This window comes from Podarcis filfolensis (genome assembly GCF_964270895.1).
Source record: "Podarcis filfolensis genome assembly, chromosome: 10".
NCBI lineage: Eukaryota > Metazoa > Chordata > Lepidosauria > Squamata > Lacertidae > Podarcis > Podarcis filfolensis.
The window spans coordinates 61,846,364-61,870,682 of NC_139612.1; the positions used below are offsets into that span (position 1 = coordinate 61,846,364).

Genomic DNA, 24,319 nt, shown 5'->3' on the forward strand with positions numbered 1-24,319 from the left:
CCACATGACCTGGAAGCTGTATGCTGGCTCCCTCAGCCACGACTGGACCTAATGGACAGGGGTACCTTTACCTTTACCTTTAAAGCAAACTGCATTCTGACATAATTTGGTCAAATAATAATGACAATAATACATTGGTCAATTGACCAGCCAGTTGACTAGCTCCCTAGGGTGCAAACCCTACCGCATTTGCCGTGAATATACCTTCTGGCTGAACATTTTAATGGAAAGAGCCAAGGACTTAGGGAAGCAATATCAGTTGCAGTAGACAGTTCTGGTCGGAGTGCATACAGAATACTTTACTGAGTGAGCTCCTGCACCTTCGAAGGCTCACATGGGAGGTATTTAGTGAAGAAGAGACTCCATTTTATGTGCAGCAAGATTACTGTGTTTTAGAATCCACCGTGAACACTGTCAAGTCAAATAGAGTGTTGAGGTGTTTCTTCTCTGCTTGAAAAAAAGAGCCAAGCTGAAGGAGACAGGAAAAGTGGGAATCTCTCATAGGAGCTGCAAGGCGTGGCCTAACTGAGATACAGAAGGCTAAGTGTGGAGCTCTGGAAAGAGGGGAAAATATAGTCGCTTGGAAGTTAGAAGACGAGACTAAAAACCCATGCTTGGAGAGGCATGTGATTGTAATTATTAGGCTTTAACTCGGTTATAAGTTTCTGCAAGTAAAGCTTTTCAGTGTTAAAGTTTGGACATGGGTTTAATTCCGAAAGAAAGGTATCAGCCTCTCATATATAATACATTGGTTTCCGGAATTCCGTCTCACACCTTTGGGTTTGCCCTACTGTGTTAATTTTGTGATTGGCGATAAGAGATTATATTCTGAGGGTGTGGCTAAACCCCAGTGTTTTGCACTGTTTGCTTTGCAGCCACAAAAGGCGATGGCTATGCCAGATTTCACAAAAGACATGATTCTTCCGGGGGGGGGGGGGAGAAATGGAAGACATATGGGTGCTATAGTTTGCTACTATGAGTTATTATGATGGTTTTGAGCAAGAGACTCTGTGCCAAGTTTATTGCTGGCGTCAGCAGCAGCAGCAGCATTGTTCTCAATGGGCTTTTAAAAGTTTTATTTTTTTCTGGGTTGGGAAATGTGTTCCAAATTCAGGAAACAAACTTTAGAGTGATGTTGTGAGAGCGGAGGGAGATGGTCTCAGGACAAAACAAAGGCGGGGGGACTTGTTCTTTTGCAAGAACAAAGAGTACAGGAATGCTCCTCTCATAAGGGGTTGGTGAGAAACCAAATTCGATAATTAAAAGAGATAGCTATCTCTGGGAAATGGCTACCAGAGTTTGTTTAGTGTTTAGCTGCTTAGGAGGTATGTGGGCATTATCAATATATACATTAATAATAAATAATGTAAGTGCATATGTTGTTAGGGGAATGCACGGCAGTGGACATTTTCCTGTAATCTGAGAAGAAATCTGTGGGTGCAGCTTTGTAACTTATTCACAAAAACATGATGGAGTCTCTGGACTCCAAAATATTCCAGTTCCAAAGCAAAAGTGTCAAACTTTTTGTTTCCAAGTGCACTAAGCCCCTTAAGCTATTCTGTTGGCCCATTCAGCTCAGCATTGTCTGCGGTGACTATCAGAGGGTCTCCGCGATCCTCAGCCCAAAGTCTTTCCCTTTATTTAGAGATTCCATGCTAAGATGGCTGGATGGCACCTTGTACGCCTCCTTCCAGCAACTCCTGGTGCCAAGTGTATTGCTCTGTTTTCCTTTGGCCTACATCAGCGAGGCCGAGAGAGGGGTCTTCTCATCTAGGCAGCCCAGGACCTCCATACACACTGCCCATGTGAGTGCTGCTAATGCAGTTGTTTGACTTCACTCCTGGGAGCGCACGTCATTTGTCTATACCCAGAGGTCTCAGGGTGGTTCATAGTAAAAATCAAAATATAAAACCACAAAATATAGAGTTGTATTGATTTTTCGAAACGCTTCCAGAACCAGAACATAACCAACCTAAATTCACACTCCTCTGAATTTTGCAAGGCAGTTCTTCAGCCAAGTAATTAGTAAAAGAATACATAGACTAGGGTAAAGTGTACATTAAAAAAAATAAACAGATTAATGAAAGTAACACAGAGAGATGCATATTAGAGAAAATGTAACTATTTGATGTCCATCCAGAGTGATTTCCTCAGTTAAAATGTCTTTTGGATAGCTAACAAAAAGTGTGGGGCAGCCTTGTTGGTAGTTGTGTTGATTTTCACATGCAGAAATCTCCGTGTGCTTGTATGGATGGCGACCACAAAGCACTTTTGCTGCGTCTGTGTAATGTTTGCTTATGACAATCTACAAAACAGTCCTTAGGTTGAACCCCCTTGTGTCTCCTTTGAGAGTTGGACGGACACCATTAAGCCGTTTGTTAAGGATGATGCACAATTGGAATGACTTCATCTGGGAGTCCCTTGATTGCAACCTTCACAAAATGTCAAAGAATTTTTTCTTCCAATTTGCGAAATCTCTGCATTAAGGCAAAAATGCCTCTCGGTCAGACTGTGGCAATGTTAAACATGCAGCGTTGACAAGGTAGACTCAGATCACACAGCTGGATGCTTTACATAAGCAGCTTGCTTGTGGGTTGATCGTCGAAGTAGGAATTTGAAATGTGCTTGGTGCCAGCGCAGTTCATTAGTAAGTTCTGGACACCAGGTTGTGGACCAGAAGTGCTGCATTGGTGGTTAAAACTCCTGCAACTTGTTTCGTTTTATATTTTCATGTGGTATTTTGCAAGAAGCTTACCTGCACTACAATTCAGTGTTTCTAGTTGCACACCAAAACGCCATTGGTAAAGGCGGTTTTTGAAAGAAAAAAGAGAAACAACTTGAGTAATTGGTTTTAAGAATTATTTATCCGAAGCTGCTCACCAGATGGGATGCAGCTGCCATGATATTTTTCAGGCAGGTGGGTCACTGTTGCTTTCTGGGAGAGGTGAGGGGGTGGAGAGTTCAACACAGAGCCAATACAGTACAGTGGTACCTCAGGTTAAGAACTTAATTCATTCTGGAGGTCCGTTCTTAACCTGAAACTGTTCTTAACCTGAAGAACCACTTTAGCTAATGGGGTCTCCCACTGCCGCTGCGCCGCAGCCGTGCGATTTCTGTTCTCATCCTTAAGCAAAGTTCTTAACCCGAGGTACTATTTCTGGGTTAGCGGAGTCTGTAACCTGAAGCGTCTGTAACCTGAAGCATCTGTAACCCAAGGTATCACTATACTAAATTGAGTTTGCAGCATGCTGAACTTTCCTTCCTCCCTATTTCCGGGTAAGCAGTCAGTCCACCTGCTGAGAATTGGGCATCATGGCTGGTGAGCTGATTCTGATATTTATTATTTTTGATAGCACTGTGGTTAGGGGCAGGGTCTTTTCTGTTGTGGTGCCCTCTCTTCAAAAACCACCTCCCCTCATATATTATATAAGCACCAGAAGCACAGCACCGTATTACATAATGAGATCTTTCGGGCCTGTTAGAATGTCCTGCTGCTTTTTACTCAGCTATGGATTTTGGCATTTTTATTCATTGTTTACTGTATTGATTTTATGGATTCTGCCATATTTATTCATAATAGTTTATTGTGTTGATTTTAATGAGCGTGTATTGTAAACTGCTTTACTCTTTTAAAAAAATGTTAGGTGGCATTTGAATGGTTTTAGAATTTTTTTTTCATAATCCCCCTTTATATAAAATGTTTAATCTGGTTTAGAACAAAATAATAAAACATACACATTGATACTGTAACATGCATTTTTTTTTTATTATTAGCAAGCATGAAGAAAGTTCATCAGTCCCTTTTATTTCACCATAAATTCCAAATCCCCCTTACCAAAAATTGCAAGCTCCTTGGGGCAGAGATCTCTCTTTTTTCTTCTTCTTCTAAAGCTCCTAATAGGGACATGGGTGGCACTGTGGGTTAAACCACAGAGCCTAGGACTTGCCGATCAGAAGGTCGGCGGTTCGAATCCCTGTGACCAGGTGAGCTCCCGTTGCTTGGTCCCTGCTCCTGCCAACCTAGCAGTTCAAAAGCACGTCAAAATGCAAGTAGATAAATAGGTACCGCTCCGGTGGGAAGGTAAACGGCGTTTCCATGCACTGCTCTGGTTCACCAAAAGTGGCTTATTCATGCTGGCCACATGACCCGGAAGCTGTACGCCGGCTCCCTCGGCCAATAAAGCGAGATGAGCGCCGCAACCCCAGAGTTGGCCACGACTGGACCTAATGGTCAGGGGTCCCTTTACCTTTTAAAGCTCTAATACCTAGGTAGGTTTGTTGAGCAGGAGACTCTTATTAATTCTCAGAGTCGTCGGTTTGAGCCCCACATTGGGTGAATGATTCCTGCATTGTAGGGGGCTGTCCTTTCCAACTCTATGATTCTGTGATCATATTAATGGTAATCTCTCCTTTATGTTTCTGCAGATCATGGGACATTCTGATTGGGATCACAAACGAGGACCCAGAGGATCTCAGGTGAGTTTTTGCAAGGTTTTCCTACAGCTGGTGTAATAGGAGGGTTGGGAATGTCGTTCTTTGGGAATGTGAGTCTACGTTGGGTTAAATATTTCTCCAATATATTTGGTGGTCAATCTGGGCAATCAAACGTACCAGCAGTGTGTAGGGACTTCTCATACCTATCTGAATGGTGACCTGTAATGAGATATCGGTCCTTATTTCCTTCCTGAAATCAGATAAAGCTCCTGCAGAATATATACAGTAGACGCTCGGGTTGCGAACGTGATCCATGCGGGAAGCTTGTTCACAACCCACAGCGTCCGCAGCGCCACAGCTGCGCACGCACAGGTTGCGATTTGGCGCTTCTGCATGTGCGCAAACGCAATTTAGCACTTCTGCGTATGCACAAGCACCGAAACCCGGAAGTAACCCTTTCCGGTACTTCTGGGTTCAGCACGGTGCACAACCCGAAATCGCACAACCCGAAGCGCCTGTAACCCGAGGTATGACTGTAGTTCCACAAGGAATATATAGAATATATAGAATGGTGAATACCTATCCTGACTGGATATTTATTTACCACCATAAACAACACAGACCAAATGTCCTCTGCATGGAAAATGACTGTCATTTTCCCAATGTGTATAAGAAAGGACACAGAGATGAATTATCTACGTAACTATTGGCCAGTCAGCTGGTTAGACTTCTCCTCAAAGCTATATACGTGGTGTCAAATTACCAGTTTTAATTTATTTGAATGGAATAATTTCAAAGCTTTTTAAACGTGACCATCTTTAAGCCTTTAGATGGCGGGTTTTGCGTATTTGCTTTGCATGTATCCCTCTAATTTATATCGGAAATGCTTTGTATGTTTCTCATGCATCTCTTGGTGAAAACAGTGCTGCTTTGACGTTTTTAGTCTGAGGAGCAAGAACCACATGCTTTTAATTAATCAATAACGAAGTGTCATCACGGATGTTTCAATTGTTTAAGGCTGTTGACTTCTTGGTGACATCTGCTGTTGCATTTGAGTGTTGCTTTGCAATATTAGCATACGTTCGTGCTGTGCAACCCTAGCCCAGCCTTCCTGGGAGCCGGCACCATTGAATTCAATGGGATTACTTCTGAATATACATGGTTAGGATTGTGCTGTAAGGCTGTAATCCTAAAAATGCTTACTTGGGACTAAGCCCTGTTGAACTCACTGGGACCATTGCATTAACATCCATAGGACTGGGCTGTTAGTCCTATAATACAGACAGATATGGATAATGGGTTCTGCCCAACTAAGTTATACTTGGCATTAATGAATCTTAAGTTAGTTGCGTCTATTAACTTCACTGGGTCTACTCTGAGTAGGACTACCATGGGATACAAGGCACTATTGCTTTTTTATTAATTAATATTCACCCCATTTTATATATATATGTGTGTGTGTGTGTGTGCGTGTGTGTGTAGGTTCGTTAAAAAGTAGTACATTCCATTTTCTTGTATAATATCTGTCGGTGTCTTCCGAAATTGCTTTGTTTTTGCACGTGACCAGAAAACATTTATGTTTTTAAGAAAGTATTTTAATGCAAAGGAAGAGTTAGAAGTCACATGAAAGGGTGTTACAAGAGTGAGGGTCTCTTAGGGGAAAGAAGTGGTAGCCCATAGTGGAGAACTGGCAAGTGTCAAGTGAAAGAGCAGCATATAGAGAAAGGAGAGAGAATGGCTATAGAACAGCACAAGACCTTTGAGACATCTGGTTAACACAAGATGGAAGAGAGAGAGAGAGATAATCTATTATACTTTGGCCACTGGGAGAGTGGGAACAGGACATATTGCCCAATGGTTGAACCAGCTTCTCCTTGTTTTCTGCATACCTTGATTAGTTTTTGAAAGGACAGACACTAGGAATGAGAGCTGAAGATTGGAAGCTTATTCCCAAGGAAATATAAACATATTTTCGGCCACAACACTGAGCTGAATTATAACGCTGACATACTGTGTGCTTTTATTTTATTTGTATTTATTTGTTTGGCTTTGCTGCCATGGAAACGCAACAGATTTTGGGGATTTGTCACACAATCAGGTTGCCAATTCCATATTTATTTGAATCATCTGCATATAAAGAAGTGTGGTCCATCTCCAACTACTATGTGATTGAAGAGTTGCTAGGTTTAGTTTTTAAAATAAAATAAAGTGTACTGTAACGACTAGTGTTATACTTGTCTGTTTGGTGATTAGTGAAAAACTCCTCAGGTTTGTAAAGTTCAAATGAACTTGGTTGTTTTAAAATAATAGCCCGAGTACTTATGGAAGGAGAAGCCCTCAAGGAGGAGAGCAGAGGAAAATGGAAAGAAGTGTCGATGGGAGAGTCAGGAAGGGAGAAAGGGAAGAGAAGAGAGAGAAGTGTTGTGTTCATCCATTTTCTGAACTTTTCCCCATGATGCTGACTGCTGTGAGATTTACCATGGACTGCAGAATTGTCGTACTGTTGAAATCTTCTTCCTCAAACAAGTGGAAAATTTGTCTCTTGAGTTAATATGTTTCATAGGATATATCACCTATATTAAATAATTTTGAGTATTAAGTTAAAGATCAAGCAATCTTGAAGGTGTGCCCAAGGAGAAATAATTGGGACTTCACAAAGATGGGTTAATCTACCATGAAATTAGACTGGTGGTCGTCAGCTTTTTGAGACATAGGGCCTTTACCTCCAACCCAGAATGTGAGACTCACTTTTAGCATGTATGTCATCTTTATCCTTTGGGTTTCCATTTGTTGGCCTCTATCAGCCTTTCCTCGACTCTTCTTTGAAGAAAAAACAAAGAGAAAAAACAAAGCAAAATAGAATGATCCACTTTAGATAAGGCTGTGACTTGAGATGGAAGAAAAATCTCATCCAGTTTGTGTTTAAAGGCCATCCTACCTATTTTGCACTTTCAAAAACAACAAGGGAACTGAAACACAGCCATTCTCCAAAATTCGCACTTCTCTGAATTTTGCTATGCAGTTCTCCAGTCACATAATGTGTACAGGAAAGTACATAAAACGGAGAGTGTACATTAAAATCCATGTGTTTGTGAAAATAGCGTATTCACAATTATATTAGGGAAATTACTCTGCAAAAATGTGTATGCTAGGCATGATTGCATGTAAAGATGTGCATATATTGGGATCAACATGGACTTAAATGCTGATGAAATTTCATGTGAATTTAAAAACGGGGGAGGAATTGCAAATTAATGTGAACTGACCTCGAGACAAAGAAAAGGGAGAGAGAGAGATAAAATGCAAGAAACCAAAATGGACAGATTCGCCAATCCCTAGCTGTTACCCATATATGGGTCAGGAACTGCTCAGGTGAGGACCAGTGGCATAAATCAACTTTCTCATCAATCTCAGGATCTGGCTCTCTGGGCTGACTGTGATAACAATTATTGGAAAAACTGAGCTTACTCTTTTTCTGGGGAGTTTGCTGAGATGCTGGTAGTCTGGTCTTAAGCTCAAGCTGAGACTTTGGCTTGTGTTGCTTGAAGCTTGGTTTGCAGGTTGGGCACCAGCCAGGACTTTGAGGAGCAGATGCATCTTATACAGGATAGAAAGGCATGGTTGAATCTTCAAGAGCCCTAAAGAACACAATTGACACCTAATGTTATATGTGTAGAAGGCCTGGTCATACTCAAGGCCCAGTTTGAGTCTCAGAGGCTGAAGGAGGTTGTATGAGGCCAGAGGATTGGTGGGGCCATTTCTGAGAAATTAAGCACCAACAGCTGTTCTTCCTCTGCTGCTACTGATCTAACCAGCCTTCTGTGCCAGTTTTTTTAATCATGGGGAAAGCTAAGGGCCAGATCTTAAGACCCAGTTGGCATTTCATGGATGATATATTGTGTGTCTTTGGATAGGCCAATGTTTACTGCAGAACAGTTTAGACCTCTTTGGCTTTGTTGACTCCCCGCTTCACAACTCTGCTGCACCCTTTCGTAACAGCATGATCAATGTGGGTTGAGCTTGTGCACAAGGAGACTCAATTGCACAGCCACTTCATCATCCACCTCAACTGTCAGTTGTTCCATAGATGAACCTGCCCTGTTCAGATGCCCTGAATCTTCCATCATCCCGCTTCATTGGAGGTCCAGTGTGTGATGAGAGAAGGATAAAATCCTTTCTCTATCCACTTTCTCAGTGCCATGCATCATTTTCTAAACTTCTGTCGTATCACCTCTTGTGTTTTCTCTGAACTGAAAAGTCCCAAATGCTGGAACCTTTCCTCATTGAGCGGGGAGAGGTAGCTTCATGTCCCTTTTCCACTTTTTGAGGTGAGGCAACCACAACTATACCAAGTATTCCGAATGCGGTCGCACCAAAGATTTGTACAGAGCCACTCTGATATTGGCATTATGACTTCTGGCCAGCAAGGCTGCCTCTGTTGGAAATCCAAAACTTTGCATCACACACTTTGCCTGCAGCGCACAGATCTTCACCTGTAGAGGTGTGCTTCCTGCAAAAACTTATACAAGTTTTCTTGTATAAGGTGTACACCTTTCCATTGGTTCTTTTGTGTAATGCTCCACTCCTAAGCCGTTTCCCCTTCTGTGGGAGACTTGCAAAGCATTGGGTTTTTTTTTTTCTTTAAAGGAAAGCGAGAGATAGAAAAAAGACTCCAGTTTATTGAGGATGCCATATGGACAGGATTTAGCTGCTGATACAGTTCTGGTGCTGTTGGTTTGTTGAGTGGGTGTTGAGGCATAACCCCTGGTCTTCAGGGAACAGGCAGTCCTTCCTTTTGCAGACTTCCATGAGATGATGCTCATATAGAGAGAGAGAGGGAGGGAAGGAGGGAAGGAGGCAGGCAGGCGCACTGGTCCGGTGTGTTTTAATTCACATTAAATGTAAAAGCTCTCAATTATATATAGCTGAGGTGCTGCAATTTACCCTTCCAGTTCCTAAGCAACAGCTATTTTCAGATTGAGTGTGTCTGGTGGTGTTGTCTACCTACTTCATGCGTCTATGAGGTAATTCATCATCGAATGCTGCTGGGTTGTTTTTTTCCCCCCTCCACCCCACTATCTCTTCCGTGGCTGCTTCCTATAGAGAGATCAAGGCATGCAAAACTGGGAAGAGTTTGGACCAAACAAACAAACAAATCCACCATTTCCCCCACGGCTTCCTTGCAACACCTTTGCAAACACAAAACTTTGGGATCCTTGAAGTCGACTTGAGCGATGCAACGTAAGGATCGGGAATAATATTTTTTGCTGCTGGTTTGAAATTATTCTGAGGAAGAGCCTTCTTGAGCAAAACTGGGAAGCATGAAGCGGCGACCTTTGCTCTTGTTGAAGCGGCGGTGGGAGTCTATCCCTGTTACCGATCAGGTACTGTGGGCTTCTCTTTATATTTTCATCTCTTGGTGATAATGGCACAAAGAACTGCCAGTTATTGTTCTTACGGTTCTAGGAAGCTGGTGGGCATTGCCTGTCATTTCTCTCAAGCTTGTTATTGAGGTTTTGGCTTCAAAATTGCAGTTGGTGCTTCTCTCAGAGCTGTAGAAGCCAGATGCCTTGGTTGCTGAAAAAGATCATGTTCATCACAGCACATAGCAAATCTGCCAAGGCAAGATCTGAAGAGCACGGTTCTGATGAGAGTTGCAGAGAGTCAGCAAATAGTGTAATAGTTTTAGATTTGTTGTGTAGCCTTTGGAAAGGAACCCCAGCCTAAATATTAGGGGTAGTGTGAGTTGCACATTTATATATGTCTACATTTAAGTAATGAATAATTTGTTAGCTGGTGCCGGTGAATTCGTGGCTTATGTGTTACTGAGAAATTCTGAAAAGTGTGTTACACAGCAGAGGCTGTTGGGGTTTTGGTAGTGGTTGAATGGTAACAAATTAATAAATTTACTGCATATGGTTATTCTTCAAAGGATGTTACTTTGCATGCAGACCTTTGGTTAAAACTCAGCATGACAGACTCAATTATCCTTTGCGGAATATAATTGCACATTTGTGGCATTAGTACAAATGCAAAAATCCCAAGTATTTGTCATCCCCCCCTTAAAACGTTGCTGTAAACATCTAAGAATGTTGACTTCTTTTAAAAAAAATATCCCTGTGCAAAGTTGGTTCATAAAAGTTGCTCCTGGCTCCATTAAGCTTCATCTATTATCTGAGCTTTTTTAGCTCTGTGGTGGAGATTGCATCACTCTTGCCAGCAAGGGTGTTGGGGCATATGTGCTCAAAGGAGTGGAGCTTTTGTTGTATATACCAGGAGAAGACAGGCAAGCACAGCGTCCTTTTTTGGATGCAACAACCCCGGCTTCCTTCAACCTCCTTCGCTGCTCCCACCATGTCCTAACCCCAGTGCTACCACACATTGGGGTGTTTAATGCTGGTTGACGAACCAGATTTTTAAACCCAGGAAAAGGCATTGGTTTGTTGCATAGTTTAAGATCCTAACTGTTAAACCAGCGTCTTCCCACAGCTCCCTGATTCAGATGTATTGAAGGAGCTGAAGTTTAAGCAAACCAGAATCAAAACACTGGCAATCTGTGGGGAACGGAAGCATCAAAGTTATGGTTCATTAAGCCAGGAACTTTACATCTAAAGTGACCCACTGAGCTACCACTTTCTGTGTTAATACCTGTTGGGTGGAGGCTTCTTCAGATCTGTAACTTGGTGGCATTTACCATGTGGTAAGCCATACTTGTGGAGCGGTTTACTTAGTTGATCGGAAAGTTTTCTTGTATAAGGTTCTCAATAGTCCGACAGGGGAAAAAACATTCAGTGTGCATGAGAAGCACCAGATCAGTAGCTTACTACATGCAAGGCTTCCCAGGGTTTGGGCTGGAAGACCTGGAGTCAATTAGGAACTCTGCTTCATTCAAAACTCTGCTTCACTGTACCGCCACAAAGTCTGTTCAGAGAAGAAGAAGAAGAAGAGTTTGGATTTGATATCTCGCTTTATCACTACCCTAAGGAGTCTCAAAGCGGCTAACAATCTCCTTTCCCTTCCTCCCCCACAACAAACACTCTGTGAGGTGAGTGAGGCTGAGAGACTTCAGAGAAGTGTGACTAGCCCAAGGTCACCCAGCAGCTGCATGTGGAGAAGCAGAGATGCGAACCCGGTTCACCAGATTACGAGTCCACCGCTCGTAACCACTACACCACACTGGCACTCTTCCTCTACAAGAGGGACTTGCAGGCAGTTGACACCTGGACGCAACAACAACAGAGTTGTTCTGATCAGGCGGGCTGATGATCCCATGTTTCTTCCTGCTGGAAGATGGAGCAAGCTTGCTTTCTGCTGCTTCCTAGGGTGCAGCCCAAACCAATGGATTCAAATGACAAGGAGATTCCAACTAAATATTCAGCATAACTTTTTGATGGCAAGAGCAGTTTTATAGTGGAAGGTGGTGGGCTCTCCTTCCTTGGAGGTTTTTAAGCAGAGGTTGGATGGCCAGCTATCAGGTGTGCTCTAGCTGTGATTCCTGCATTGCAGGGGGTTGGAATAGATGATCCTTGGGGTCCCATCCAACTCTACAGTTCGGTGAGTCTCTGCTGTGCAACTATGTCGTCTGCTGAGCTCTGGTCAAAGTGGGGCAACTTGCCGAAGGAAGCTATGGAGCTGACTCTCTACATGTCCAGACGGATGGCAAGCAAGCCAGCTTCTCTGCTCTTGCCGGTCAGTTTACCATCTGTTCCCATTATTTGCCATCTCTCTGCCCTTTGAGGGCTGGATCTTGCTAGCACTTGGACTCAGCCACTTGGCAATATCAGCCATCTCGTGGAGCAGTTTTATTAAAGTGGCCCTACTGTGGTGTCAGAAATGGTGCAGACCAGCCATTACAGTACACAGGAGAAAAATGCAGGTGAGCGGACTTTCAAACAAGCTAATAATAATAATAATAATAATAATAATAATAATAATAATAATAATAATTTATTTATACCCCGCCCATCTGGCTGGGTTTCCCCAGCCACTCTGGGCGGCTTCCAACAAAATATTAAAGTACAGTAGTCCAAACATTAAAAGCTTCCCTAAACAGGGCTGCCCTCAGGTGTCTTCTAAATGTCAGGTAGTTGTTTATCTTTTTGACATCTGATGGGAGGGCGTTCCACAGGGTGGGTGCCACTACCGAGAAGGCCCTCTGGCTGGTTCCCTGTAACTTGGCTTCTCACAGCGAGGGAAACGCCAGAAGACCCTCGGCGCTGGACCTCCATGTCCGGGCAGAAAGATGGGGGTGGAGACGCTCCTTCAGGTATACTGGAGTGAAGTGATAGGAATAAAGTGATAGGAATTTTTATTTCCTTCACGCACATACTTCTCTAGTTATATTGTAGTGTTAATATGTTTAACCCCAGAGGCATCCCTAGGGTCCCTTGTGCCCTTGTCAAGAACCTGTTTCTCTCTCCCCCCCCCAAAAAAAATCACTTTACCACAATAGGCACATTAGAAATCAATATATTTTATGTGACCTGAGTAGTTGAAGCGTACAGAGTGAGGGCAAAGTGAGGAGGAATGGCAGAAAAATTTGCACACTCTTGTGCCACAGCATGAGAAGAATGGGCAGTTTCTCTCGCAGCAGCAGTGTCTCATCGCCACACAAATATGTGTCATACACTCCATAGTCTAGTGGGTGCTTTTTGCACGACCTATGCCCAACGTTGGCTGGTTTCGCCAACCCCAAGATACGCCTCTGGCTAAGCCCCACCTGCCTGCTACAACCAGTTCAGGGGGTGGCAGTGCCTTTCATCTTCCTCTGAGACCTACAAGGGTCAATACTAAGACTAAGGAACTCAGCAGGGAGAAGGATAGGGAGAAAATTAGAGCTAGTCGTCTCTGCCTGTTATTGGCTCTGTCGCCACTTACTGTTTTCAACCCTACATGGACCAGTGGGCACCAGCCACCACTGGAGGCAAATGAACCTCCAAAATATACTGTAGAAAACGGTGATATTTTATTTATTTATTCTGCTTTGTATTTTTCCAACCTGTTCTGGAGTGTGCTTCTTGTGTGGGTAGTAATTGACGCCGCCTCTTGCAGTCTAAAACAATTGAATGAGTTTTTTTTATTCATCTAAATGCACAGAATCACATCACAGGGAGCAGTGGGGGGCGGAATCTTGCTTATCGATCCGCTGTATCTCGTGAGGGAAAAAAAAGAAGGCTTGAAAAAGCTACTTGTGTGCAGGTTTCGATTCTCTTGAACAGCTGCAAAGTGTTGATTGAGAGCTTTGGGGAATTGCTTCTTTTTCTTCTGGAGAGCTGATCTGGGTTTAATAACTCTTCCACTTGTTTTAACCATCAGTGCAGTCATATGAGGAATTGCAGCGAAGGTGAGCAGATCGCGGGTAATTCTCCTGCAAAGCCTGTCTCAAGGGGCAGCTCTAAGCTATGATGATTGCTCAAAAGGTAATTCCAGCTGTGGAGCACTAAGGACCATGCTCCGTGTTTTAGATCAAGGGAAGGCAACCTAAGGCCCGGGGCCAGATGCAGCCCAATCGCCTTCTCAATCCGGCCCTCGGACGGTCTGGGAATCAGTGTGTTTTTACATGAGTAGAATGTGTGCTTTTATTTAAAATGCATCTCTGGGTTATTTGTGGGGCATAGGAATTCATTTGCCCCCCCCCCAAAAAAAAAATATTCTCCGGCCTGCCACATGATCTGAGGGACAGTGGACTGGCCCATGGCTGAAACAGGTTGCTGACTCCTGTTTTAGATGAAGAGAGGGAAAGTAGTAAGGAGGGGTAAAGTGTTTTGCTTCGATCCCAGAAACTTATTGGTGGTAGCAAGATTTTTTATAATTGCTTGTTTTCAAGGGAAAAGAGCCGTGTGAATATTTTTTGGGGGTGCCCTACCCTTACCCATACAGCAGATCCATTTTTTAAAAAAGACATTGAAAAAATTGGGGTCGTCCCTAAATTGTTGGGATCTGCTTAGTACTACTTTTAGAGTTAAATCCAATGTGTTTTCTGTAAAATGTAAAAAAAGCAAGGACCTCTTTTACCTATGTTTGCATTTTAAACCACCTGAAATAATAAACTTTGGAAAAAGTAGATCTGCAATTGCAGTTCTTAAAGTTGTCGAGACAGATCAAGCTCTTATTATCTGCCGTGTAGCTTGGATTTTTCAAATGGTTCCTTTTCCTACTGACTTACCTCCAGGTTCCCTGGCAAAAGAGAGTCAAGTAAACATTCCTTCATCATCTTGATTGCATTAAGAGGCTGTAGCGAGACCATCGTGGTCTCAGAAGATAGCTGCATTCCAACATCAGGTTCTTCCACACGCATAGGGACTGAGACAGATACTTGGCTTTCATACCAATTGGCCATGCGAGAGGGCTCCATAAAATTGCATTTTGATTATTAGCTCTTTTTTATTTGGCACCGTCACAGGTTTTTTTTGCCTTGACGTTAAACTCGTCGTTGCATTATACCTTGATATATCAGCCATTGCTACAATCGGGATTTAGCAAGGTATGTGCATGTGTGTGTCTGTGTTTTAATTAAGAGAACCCTGCCTAATCCGTAAGTCTCTTCCATACATGGTGGATGGTGGAGCTACTCTCTTAATGTCCCAAATGTTCTTGTTGATGCAAACTCTTCAGCCAAGGGATGAAGCACACAGTCAGCAGCCTCATGCTGGTGATGAGATTGCATGTTTGAATTCTCCCTCGTCAAAGATCTTTCTAAAGTGGCTTGGTATATATTGCAATTGCTAACCATGTCGATTGGCTCTTCTGTTCACTAATATTATCTGCACCCCATCTATTTTGCTGGGAAGGGTATCTCAGTCAGTTGAACATGAGCCTCATGAGCAATCATGATCCCTTCCAACACTAAAGTTTTATGATTCTTTGGACGACCGCTGGCCCCAGAATTTCAGGGGCTACCAGAGAACCTACTAAAGCTGGAAGAGAAGGGACAAGAAAATCAAGAATGCTTTTTTAGGCTGATCTCCTTGAATATTCTGTTAATAGTAGGAATCATAGCTCCATCAGGGCACAGGGTCCTTTACTGCTCTTGGGGCCCTGGCAAATGCCCAGCATTCCTACTTTCCGGAGCTGTTCTTGTACATTGCCAGTTGCCAGGTTCTCTATTTCCAGATCCTCTTTGATTTAAGGACCGTTGTGAACTCATTTGTTTCCAGGCACGCCCTGAATTGTTTGTCTTCCAAAGGACACCATTCTATGAAGGTCTGCATTTCATGAAATTGTATCATTAAGGGTTCTCAGTGGCTGCTCCTAGAATCTGGGACGCCTTACCGAGGCAGAACTACCCTCTACGCTAGCCTGCTCTCCTCAATGGGATGGGAAAACACTCTCACTAGTATTGACACAAGTTCAATTTGCTTTTGTATGTGCCTTGGGGGAGGGTAGCATCTTCTCCTTTGCCTCAGGCAGCAAAATATCTTGAACTGGCCCCGTAAATAAATAGTGCCATCTCCTCAAGCTTTGTAAATAAGTACAGTCATACCTTGGGTTACAGATGCTTCAGGTTGCGTGTTTTTGGCTTGCGCACCGCGCCAAATCCGGAAGTGCCGGAATGGGTTACTTCCAGGTTTTGGCGCTCGCACATGCGCAGAAGTGCTAAATCGCGCTTTGCGCAGAAGCGCCAAATCACGACCCGCACATGCGCAGATGCGGCGCTGCGGGTTGCGAATTCTGTGGGTTGTGAATGTGCCTCCCGCACGGATCACGTTCGCAACCCGAGTGTCCACTATATTTAAAAGCATGTTTCTTTATTTGCTTCTTGAACTCCACATTGAAAATCTAAATTGATTGCAACCCTCAAAACTGATCCAACAAATTGAACAGAGATTTGGCAGTGGGTTGTGTGTGTGTGTGTAAACATAATTCAAATTATTGTAAACAATATAGTTTTATGCTTTCACTTCAATGTTACTGTTCTGTGGAAATGGATTGTAAGTTGGCATTAAGAAGAATATTGTTACTGAAAAGTCCCATAGGAGGGGTTTTTTTGTGTGTGTGTGTTTTTAGGTGAAAGTACAGAAAGAGGAAACAGAAAGGGGAAATATTAGTAATGTGGTTTTCATTTGGTCCTGTCTTTTGATTTGAGAGATTTTGTATGAATGGTTTGCATTACGGGCCTAAAAGGCAGGAAATGCGGGCTTGCTGGCTAGAATTCCTTTTCATAGCTGTCGTGTTTGCTAAAGAGGCTCTCCAAGAGCGCTTCCAGGTGACGGGCAGTTTGGTGCTCATGGGCAAAATCAGAGCAGGAAGCGAGGCAAAACAAAAAACAGGTTCTTCGGAAAATGACAGATTTTACTGGGTCAGACCAGGAGTCCTCTGTGCAGCTTGCAAAAGTTGCAGGAAGATTCTCATTTTAAATACACATTTCTAAAGGTATTTTCTCCCAAACATGCCTTTTGATAAACATGCATTGATAAACTGGAATTCAGAAGCATACTGCTTCCAGCAGAGGAGGTACTGGAAGTGTAAACACTGTTGAATAACTCAGTTCTGGTCTGCAAATTAATCTGGGATGTGCCAATCAGGTCCATTCGATATGACAATTTGACAAAGTTGATTTTTTAAAAAGGTATCATGGGGGTTGAATGGGATTGGTTGAAGCCCCCAATAAGTATGGGTTGTGAGGTTCGGTTGTGTTTAAATGCATGTCTTTCCCTCTGCAAAACCATTACCGTATTTTTTGCTCTATAAGACTCACTTTTTCCCTCCTGAAAAGTAAGGGGAAATGTGTGTGTGTGTTATGGAGCGAATGCAGGCTGCGCAGCTATCCCAGAAGCCAGAACAGCAAGAGGGATTGCTGCTTTCACTGCGCAGCAATCCCTCTTGCTGTTCTGGCTTCTGAGATTCAGAATATTTTTTTTCTTGTTTTCCTCCTCCAAAAACTAGGTGCGTCTTGTGGTCTGGTGCATCTTATAGAGCAAAAAGTACGGTATTTTGGCACACCGAATCAAGCGGGCACAGTCCCACGAGCCAAATTCCTTTGCCCTCATTGTGTCCACATTTGTTGGGTATATTGGACCCAGTTAAAGCAAAATCTACCACTATTACAATTGGAACAGGGCTTGTAGCAGCAATGTGCTCACTGATACATGGAACATAGAGGTGTTTAGGGATTTATGAACGTGCTTCATTCTGACCTGACATTCATTTACACTTTGGTGCCTGTTATTTCATTGCGCTCCAGTTTTCCAACGCACATCCCCGCATCTTTAAAAATCTGTGCCTGCCTTTATATATTCCCATCAAAGCTTGGCTTACGAGATTTACTACCAGTCGGAATCTTTGCCCTTTACTCATTGATGGAAAGCTGTTGTTGACTCTCTCTGTTTGTGTGTGTTTGTGTAAGTGTAGCAGGATGCTGGGTTTAAATGAATGCTGTAAAGGATCAATAATTGCTGCAGTCAGTTCATAAAGCCATAAAAAGGCTTCACTCTGATATGACATTGAAGTAAGAAATCCATCAATCATTTCACCTTAGCTAGAACTATACTTTTATAGCAAGATAAGGGTTGCTTTTCCTGGGGAATAGTCGTTGGAAGCAGCTTGATAATTTCATGCTGGGCCAACAAGCAATTGCCAGGGTTGTGTCCTAGATACACTGTGGAGATACCCACTTTGAGGAGCATGTCCATGAGGAATCATTGGCCCTAGCAAGGAACCCTTTTCAGCCAAGTGTTGTGGACAACATCCCGATAACCAGGTGGCAGTGGTGGGCAGAGCCAGAGGCCAGAGTGGGTGGAGTAATGGATGTAAATCTCACCATTGCACAGTAGGTTGATTCCCAAACACACTCAAACGCCCCTCTCGATCCTCCATCCAGACAGGCGAGAGGCATTAAGGGCACATTCTAGCCAGGCAAAAGCACTTGGGGGGTGAAGCAGATCTAGGAGGTGGTGTAACATGGAGAGGATATGGAGGACTAGATAGACCTGGAGGACCAGTTCCAATTGCATCTTTTGCATCATTGGGAAGCTCTTTGGAGGTCCTGCCTTGTAGTCTCTCTCCTGGTGAAATCCAAGGGAAATAATGAAATGCATACCTTTGGCTTCTTGTAAAGGTAAAGGGACCCCTGACAATTTGGTCCAGTCGTGGCTGACTCTGGGGTTGCAGTACTCATCTCGTTTTATTGGCTGAGGGAGCCGGCATACAGCTTCTGGGTCATGTGGCCAGCATGACTAAGCCGCTTCTGGCGAAACCAGAGCAGCACACGGAAACGCCGTTTACCTTCCTGCCGGAGCGGTACCTATTTATCTACTTGCACTTCATTCTTTCGAACTGCTAGGTTGGCAGGAGCAGGGACCGAGCAACGGGAGCTCACCCCGTCATGGGGATTCGAACCGCCAACCTTATGATTGGCAAGTCCTAGGCTCTGTGGTTTAACCCACAGCGCCACCCACGTACCCTTGGCTTCTTCTACCAACCATAAAACCCTGTCCAGTCCTTTCATTGTAGCTTATTAAATTAGCATACTGCCCTTCATCCATAGATCACATGGCGGTTCACAGCATAGAAATACAAGATAAAAACACAAAATACATGATAAAACAACCCAGTAACACCCCCTCCTCTCACTGCTTCCCTTCAGTCCCCAGGTAAGGGGAGAGACATTTGGACCCCGTACCCCTTTTGGAGCAGAACTTGCTTTGTGGCATGTGGACAACCACCACTACTGGTCCAAGGCCACCGTTCACACTGTTCCCAGTCTTGCTTAGCTTCAGCCACGTTGCTACATGACATGCTTTCATGCCAATAGATCTGGGCTGCTGTTAGCAGGAACAGCTCCATGGGAAGCAAGGAACATTTAAGAGTTCAGAATGGCAAAGAACAGCAATCTCTTGGAAATGGGAGAACATTTTGGAAATGGTTTTATTGCAAGACATAGTTCTCTGCTTCCTGGAGGCCTGTGTTGGTGGGATGGGGGTGGATGGTACTCTTCAGATATAGCTGCTTTGGGCTGAGAGAGTTTAAACGAGTGAAAGTTTTCACCATTTCTCCCCCCCCCTCCAGAGACTCACAAACCAAAGGCTCTAGTAGTTCATTTTTTTTAAAGCGTTGCCCGTTGGGAGATCTTGTGGCTGATGGGCTGTGCTTTCTCACCAGATGTTCTCCTTTACTGTAGATGGAAGCCACAATTTTGTACTGACTTAGTCATGATGGATCTGTGTTCGAAATATTAGTGGGCGGGGCTGGGGGGAAATGAATTGACTGGAACAGGCTCACAGAGATTTGGAAATCAGGCAGAATTGAAATAAAGCCTTCAGCTCTCTCTCTTTTTTTCCTTTTTTTAAAAAGAAGAAGAAAATGTCCTATTGTGTTGTATTTTCCAGATTGTGGCCTCATTGTGTAAGAAGACAGAGTTGCTCAATTATTGAGTAGGACACAAGTCTACTACAAGATCAGTCTTTGTTTCTGCACAATGAACCCAAGAAATCTGGAAATCATCAACAAGAGAATTGAGATTATTTATTTGAGCGTCTATTTGTTTTATTAAGCGCATTTCTATCCTGCCATTCCCCCAAAAGCTCAGGGCTCTGTATGAGACTTCTCCTTCTTTGGATGGCTTCAGACAACTGGTGACCAACAAGCAATCAGCTTGAAGGGTGTGCAGGGCACAGGGCTTGTACATTTTCCTGCTAGAAATAATGTGAAACTTGGTCATTAACCAGTCATATTTAAATAGACTCATGGATGCCATGAAACATCTTGGAATGCACAGTGAATTTGGTTAACAAAGGAGTTGATTGATTAAGTAGCTCCCATGCAGCCATGTGCTGAAGCACGTGTCCTGGTGTGATGTGGTGAAAATCGTTATTTTCTAAGCTTTTTAGAGAGTCAGACCACTGGTCCATCTAACTCAGTATTGACTTCAGTGACTTGCAGTAGCTATCCAGGGCTTTGGGTTGCCACAGATTGCCCTGCCACAGATTGAAACTGAAACCTTCTACATGTAAAACAGATGCTGTTAACACTGAAGTACAACTTCCATCATGGGGTCTATGCATATGGCCACTGTGGTTTGTATGACTGTGTTGTGCTTCTTTAAAGGCCGTTGTGCAATTTTTCAAGGCGAAAGATGTAGTCCCTGTGTGGAGTTTCTTCAGCCAGTACCTCCTCATGGGTCTGAATAAGGCTGCATGTTCTCTGGGAGCCTTGAATGCTCCCAGAGGTAATTGTAGACTCATAGAATTGAAAGGGACCTCGTGGATTATGGAACGCCGTCCCATCAGATGTCAAGGAAATAAACAACTATCTGACTTTTAGAAGACATCTGAAGGCAGCCCTGTTTAGGGAAGTTTTTATTGTGCTTTTAATTCTGTTGGGAGCCGCCCAGAGTGGCTGGGGAAATCCAGCCAGATGGGTGGGGTATAAATAGATTATTATCATTATTATTATTATTAGTTCAGTTCCTTGCAACGCAGGAATATGCACCCATACAGGAATCAAACCGATGACCTTGGTGTTGTTAGCACCAAGCTCTAACCAGCTGAGCTAACCAGTGTGTCAGGCCTCTGGCTGTATGTATGTAGTAACCAAGGCAGTGAATATGGGGTTGACCAGAACCAGACTTGAATATTTATTTGTATGATGTTGCCAGGAAATGCCACCATGCTATCTGCAGCATATATCTCACCCCAGACGGCGCTCCACTTTTAGGGTTTCAAATACGAAAGCTGGCGTTTCTGAAAACAGGGACTCATGTTACGATAGTGCCTTTGGCTGCTTGGATTGTCTTTTTACAGTGTCTCGCATCAAGTTGCTTTCTTCTTCCTCTGCTGCTGGAACATTATTCCTTCTGTTTCCAATGTTCAGGCATCCATGTGCCAGATAGAGGTATCAGCAGACTATAGGGAACTTGTCCAGTTCCTGAGATCAGGAAGGCTATAGTTTGGAGCTGTTGCAATGAGGCAGCTCAGGGAACTTGCAAAGGAGCTGAAGTTCTCCACCCTTTCCTGAGAAATCGTCCCAGATAATATAAGTCTATTTTTGTTTATCTCAGTTTCTTCTCCGATCGTAAGTTCAGTTCTCCACATCAGTTTGTAATTATTATTCTTATTTAAAAAAGCAGCCCTTGTGAAAGTTCATCAACATTTCTCCTAATACACACAATTTTCTATCATTTTTGCAAACAAGTTATCCTCCATGTGGTGCATATCTGTATGTTATTTGCACAATATATGCATTTTAATGCACATTTTGTTCCGATATATGCATTTTTGTGTACGTTATTTGACTGCATTATGGAATTTGGAGAAGTGCAAATTTTGATGGATGTCTGTGCTTTAGTTCTCAAATAGTTTCAGAGAGTGTGAATTGGGGAGACTAGCCTTTAAATATGGTCTGAAATGTGCATGCACTATAAGCTTTGCAGATAGCTCAGTTGGTTAGAGTGTGGTGCTGATGACACCAAAGTTGAAAGTTTGATCCGCATAAAGGACAACTGCATATTCCTACATTGCAGGGGGTTGGACTACTGATGATCCACTGATCCCTTCCAACTTTGATCCACTGATCCCTTCCAACTACTAATCCACAGGATCCCTTCCAACTCTGCAGTTCTGTAATTCTATAATCAGAAGTGTTCTGGTGGAATTTTCAGCGATGGCTTTCGATAGCCTTTTCTACACACACACGTTTTTTGTTGCCTTTGCACCCTTTCTTGCTTTCTTTCAAGGATTTGATCTGCCCCACATCTTGCGCTTTTTCTAGATCTTTCTAGTGCCACACAGAAGCCATTCTAAGAGAACAGCGGGATATTTTATGAAGACACCCTGACAGTCTATTTTTACTGCGTCATGAATTTACAAAATGTTCTTCCAACATCTTTGCTACGAGTTATTGTGAAAGATTTAAAGCTCTGAAGCCCAGATATTCTCTCTCTCTCTCTCTCTCTCTCTCTTTTGTTTTTGTTTAAAAGCACATGATTAATGTGTCAAGTGAAATATGGTGGCAGCGTATTTTGGGAGCAAGTTGGCGGTCTCAGCACTAGGCATCAGGAGTCTTGAACCAATTACTGGACACCTTATTTCTCTCTTCCTTCAGAGAAATTTTCCAGGAGAAGAACATGTTCTCTGCTGCAGTTGTTTTCCGGAATCCTGGAGTCGGAAGGGTCCTCAAAGGCCATTTCTCTTACTGAAAAGCCAAAGTTGTCCAGAGCAACTGTTGGTGTGATGACAGCCCCCTTGCAGCCTTTATCTTATCTAACTGGTTCTCTGTGCTTTAGAATTAGCCTTTCTCAGAAACAATGTTGTCAAGTATTGAGAAATTGTGGTATCAGTCTGGTTCAGAGCAAAGAGATTTGACGCACATTGTTATTGGGGAAGTCCTTTGATTTCTCTGACTGATAGCACTTATCCTGCTCCCAATCTCCCTTTATCAGCATAATATAATCGCAGGATTGTACCCATGCTTAATTCTTTATTGTGCGCAGATATACCCACTTGTGCCCTAAGAAAATCTATTGGAGATCTTCCACCAAGGACCCCCTCATTCTGAAGCACAGAGGGTGGCAATGGATGGGGGCTTGTCAGTGGTGGCCCCCTTGTTTTTGGAATGCTTTCCCTGATGAAGCTCACCAGATGCCTCCTTTAATGTACTGTTGTTGCCTGACAAACACCTCCTTCTTCCAGGCTCTCTTTTAAGTTGTTTAATGTTATTTTAACGTGGTTAAATTTTGTCTCTGCTTGATCTGAGGTTGATTAGTTTTCGCTTGCATTTGAGGTTTAAGTACTTATTTGATTGTAGTGGTGTTGGTACTTGTTGATTGGCTGTGCTATTCAGAATCGTTTGGAGTTTTTGCTAGTATTTTGATATGTGGTACTTTTTGTTCAATAATGTATTCTACGTTACCTAGCTGCTCCTTTTTGTGAGCCAACTGATTAATACAACAAGTAAATAAACAACAGAACCCTGGATGCCTTTTAAAATTTAATTTATTTGAAGGAAAAGCTGCTTCACTATTTGCGGAAGAAGCGAGGAGGGAAAGGTATGCTTAACCCTTTCCCCACCTGCCATTTCTGAGCACCAAATACAGTGGTACCTCGGGTTACGAACTTAATTCATTCCAGAGGTCCGTTCTTAACCCGAAACTGTTCTTAACCTGAGGCACGCTTTCGCTAATGGGGCCTCCTGCTACTGCTGCGCCGCCAGCGTGTGATTTCCATTCTCATCCTGGGGCAAAGTTTGTAACCCGAGGTACTTCTGGGTTAGCGGAGTTTGTAACCCAAAGCATTTGTAACCTGAGGTGTTTGTAACCCGAGTTACCACTATACCCATTTCCTTGTGTTGCTTTTCTTCTCTCTCTCTCTGCATGTGTTCCAAACACATATTTGCAAAGGGTGAATATATGGTTTGAATGCAGTGGGAAGAAACGCAACTCTCTGTGGCAATTTGGAATGGAGAAGAGGCAAATGGGAAATGAGTGATATCCCTATCTCCTCCCCTGCTTCTCCATTACAAATCAATCTTGCTTAGTGTGTTTTTTCCATATACAAACAAAATACTATAAAGGTTTCGTTATCTGCTGTTGCCTTTATATGTAGTTAGGCTTGATCCAGTATATAAGGTGTCAATTTACCTCTTTTCTTATCACACTAAGGCTTAAAGGGAAGTTTCCCACTTCTTTTAAACAGAATACCTCCAGGATCTCATTCTGTCCCTCTTTGAGTTCTGCTTCACCATACTTTTCTGTGTATAAGACTATGTATTTTTTACTCCTTTTACCTAAAGAAAAACTCAACAACTCTGGGCAATCCTCCCCAATAAAGCTCAACTCCGGGCTCATCAACAACTAAAATTTTAGTACCCAAAAAATAGGGGGTGTCTTATACACGGGGACATGTTATACACTGGGAAATATGGTAATTAATTGCATTACTTGTTAGTTAAA

The 24,319-nt window shown here is 43.1% G+C and overlaps 1 protein-coding gene across 2 annotated transcripts in view; it reads left to right on the forward strand.

Annotated features, from left to right (window-relative positions):
- The window catches only part of PDE3A (phosphodiesterase 3A), a 280,152-nt gene that overhangs the window by 181,658 nt on the left and 74,175 nt on the right, over nt 1–24,319 (forward strand). For both annotated transcript variants that reach the window (XM_083572596.1, XM_083572597.1), the window contains one exon: nt 4,426–4,476. In XM_083572596.1, the coding sequence (XP_083428722.1) occupies nt 4,426–4,476 (51 nt within the window). The remainder of the gene's footprint in view (nt 1–4,425; nt 4,477–24,319) is intronic.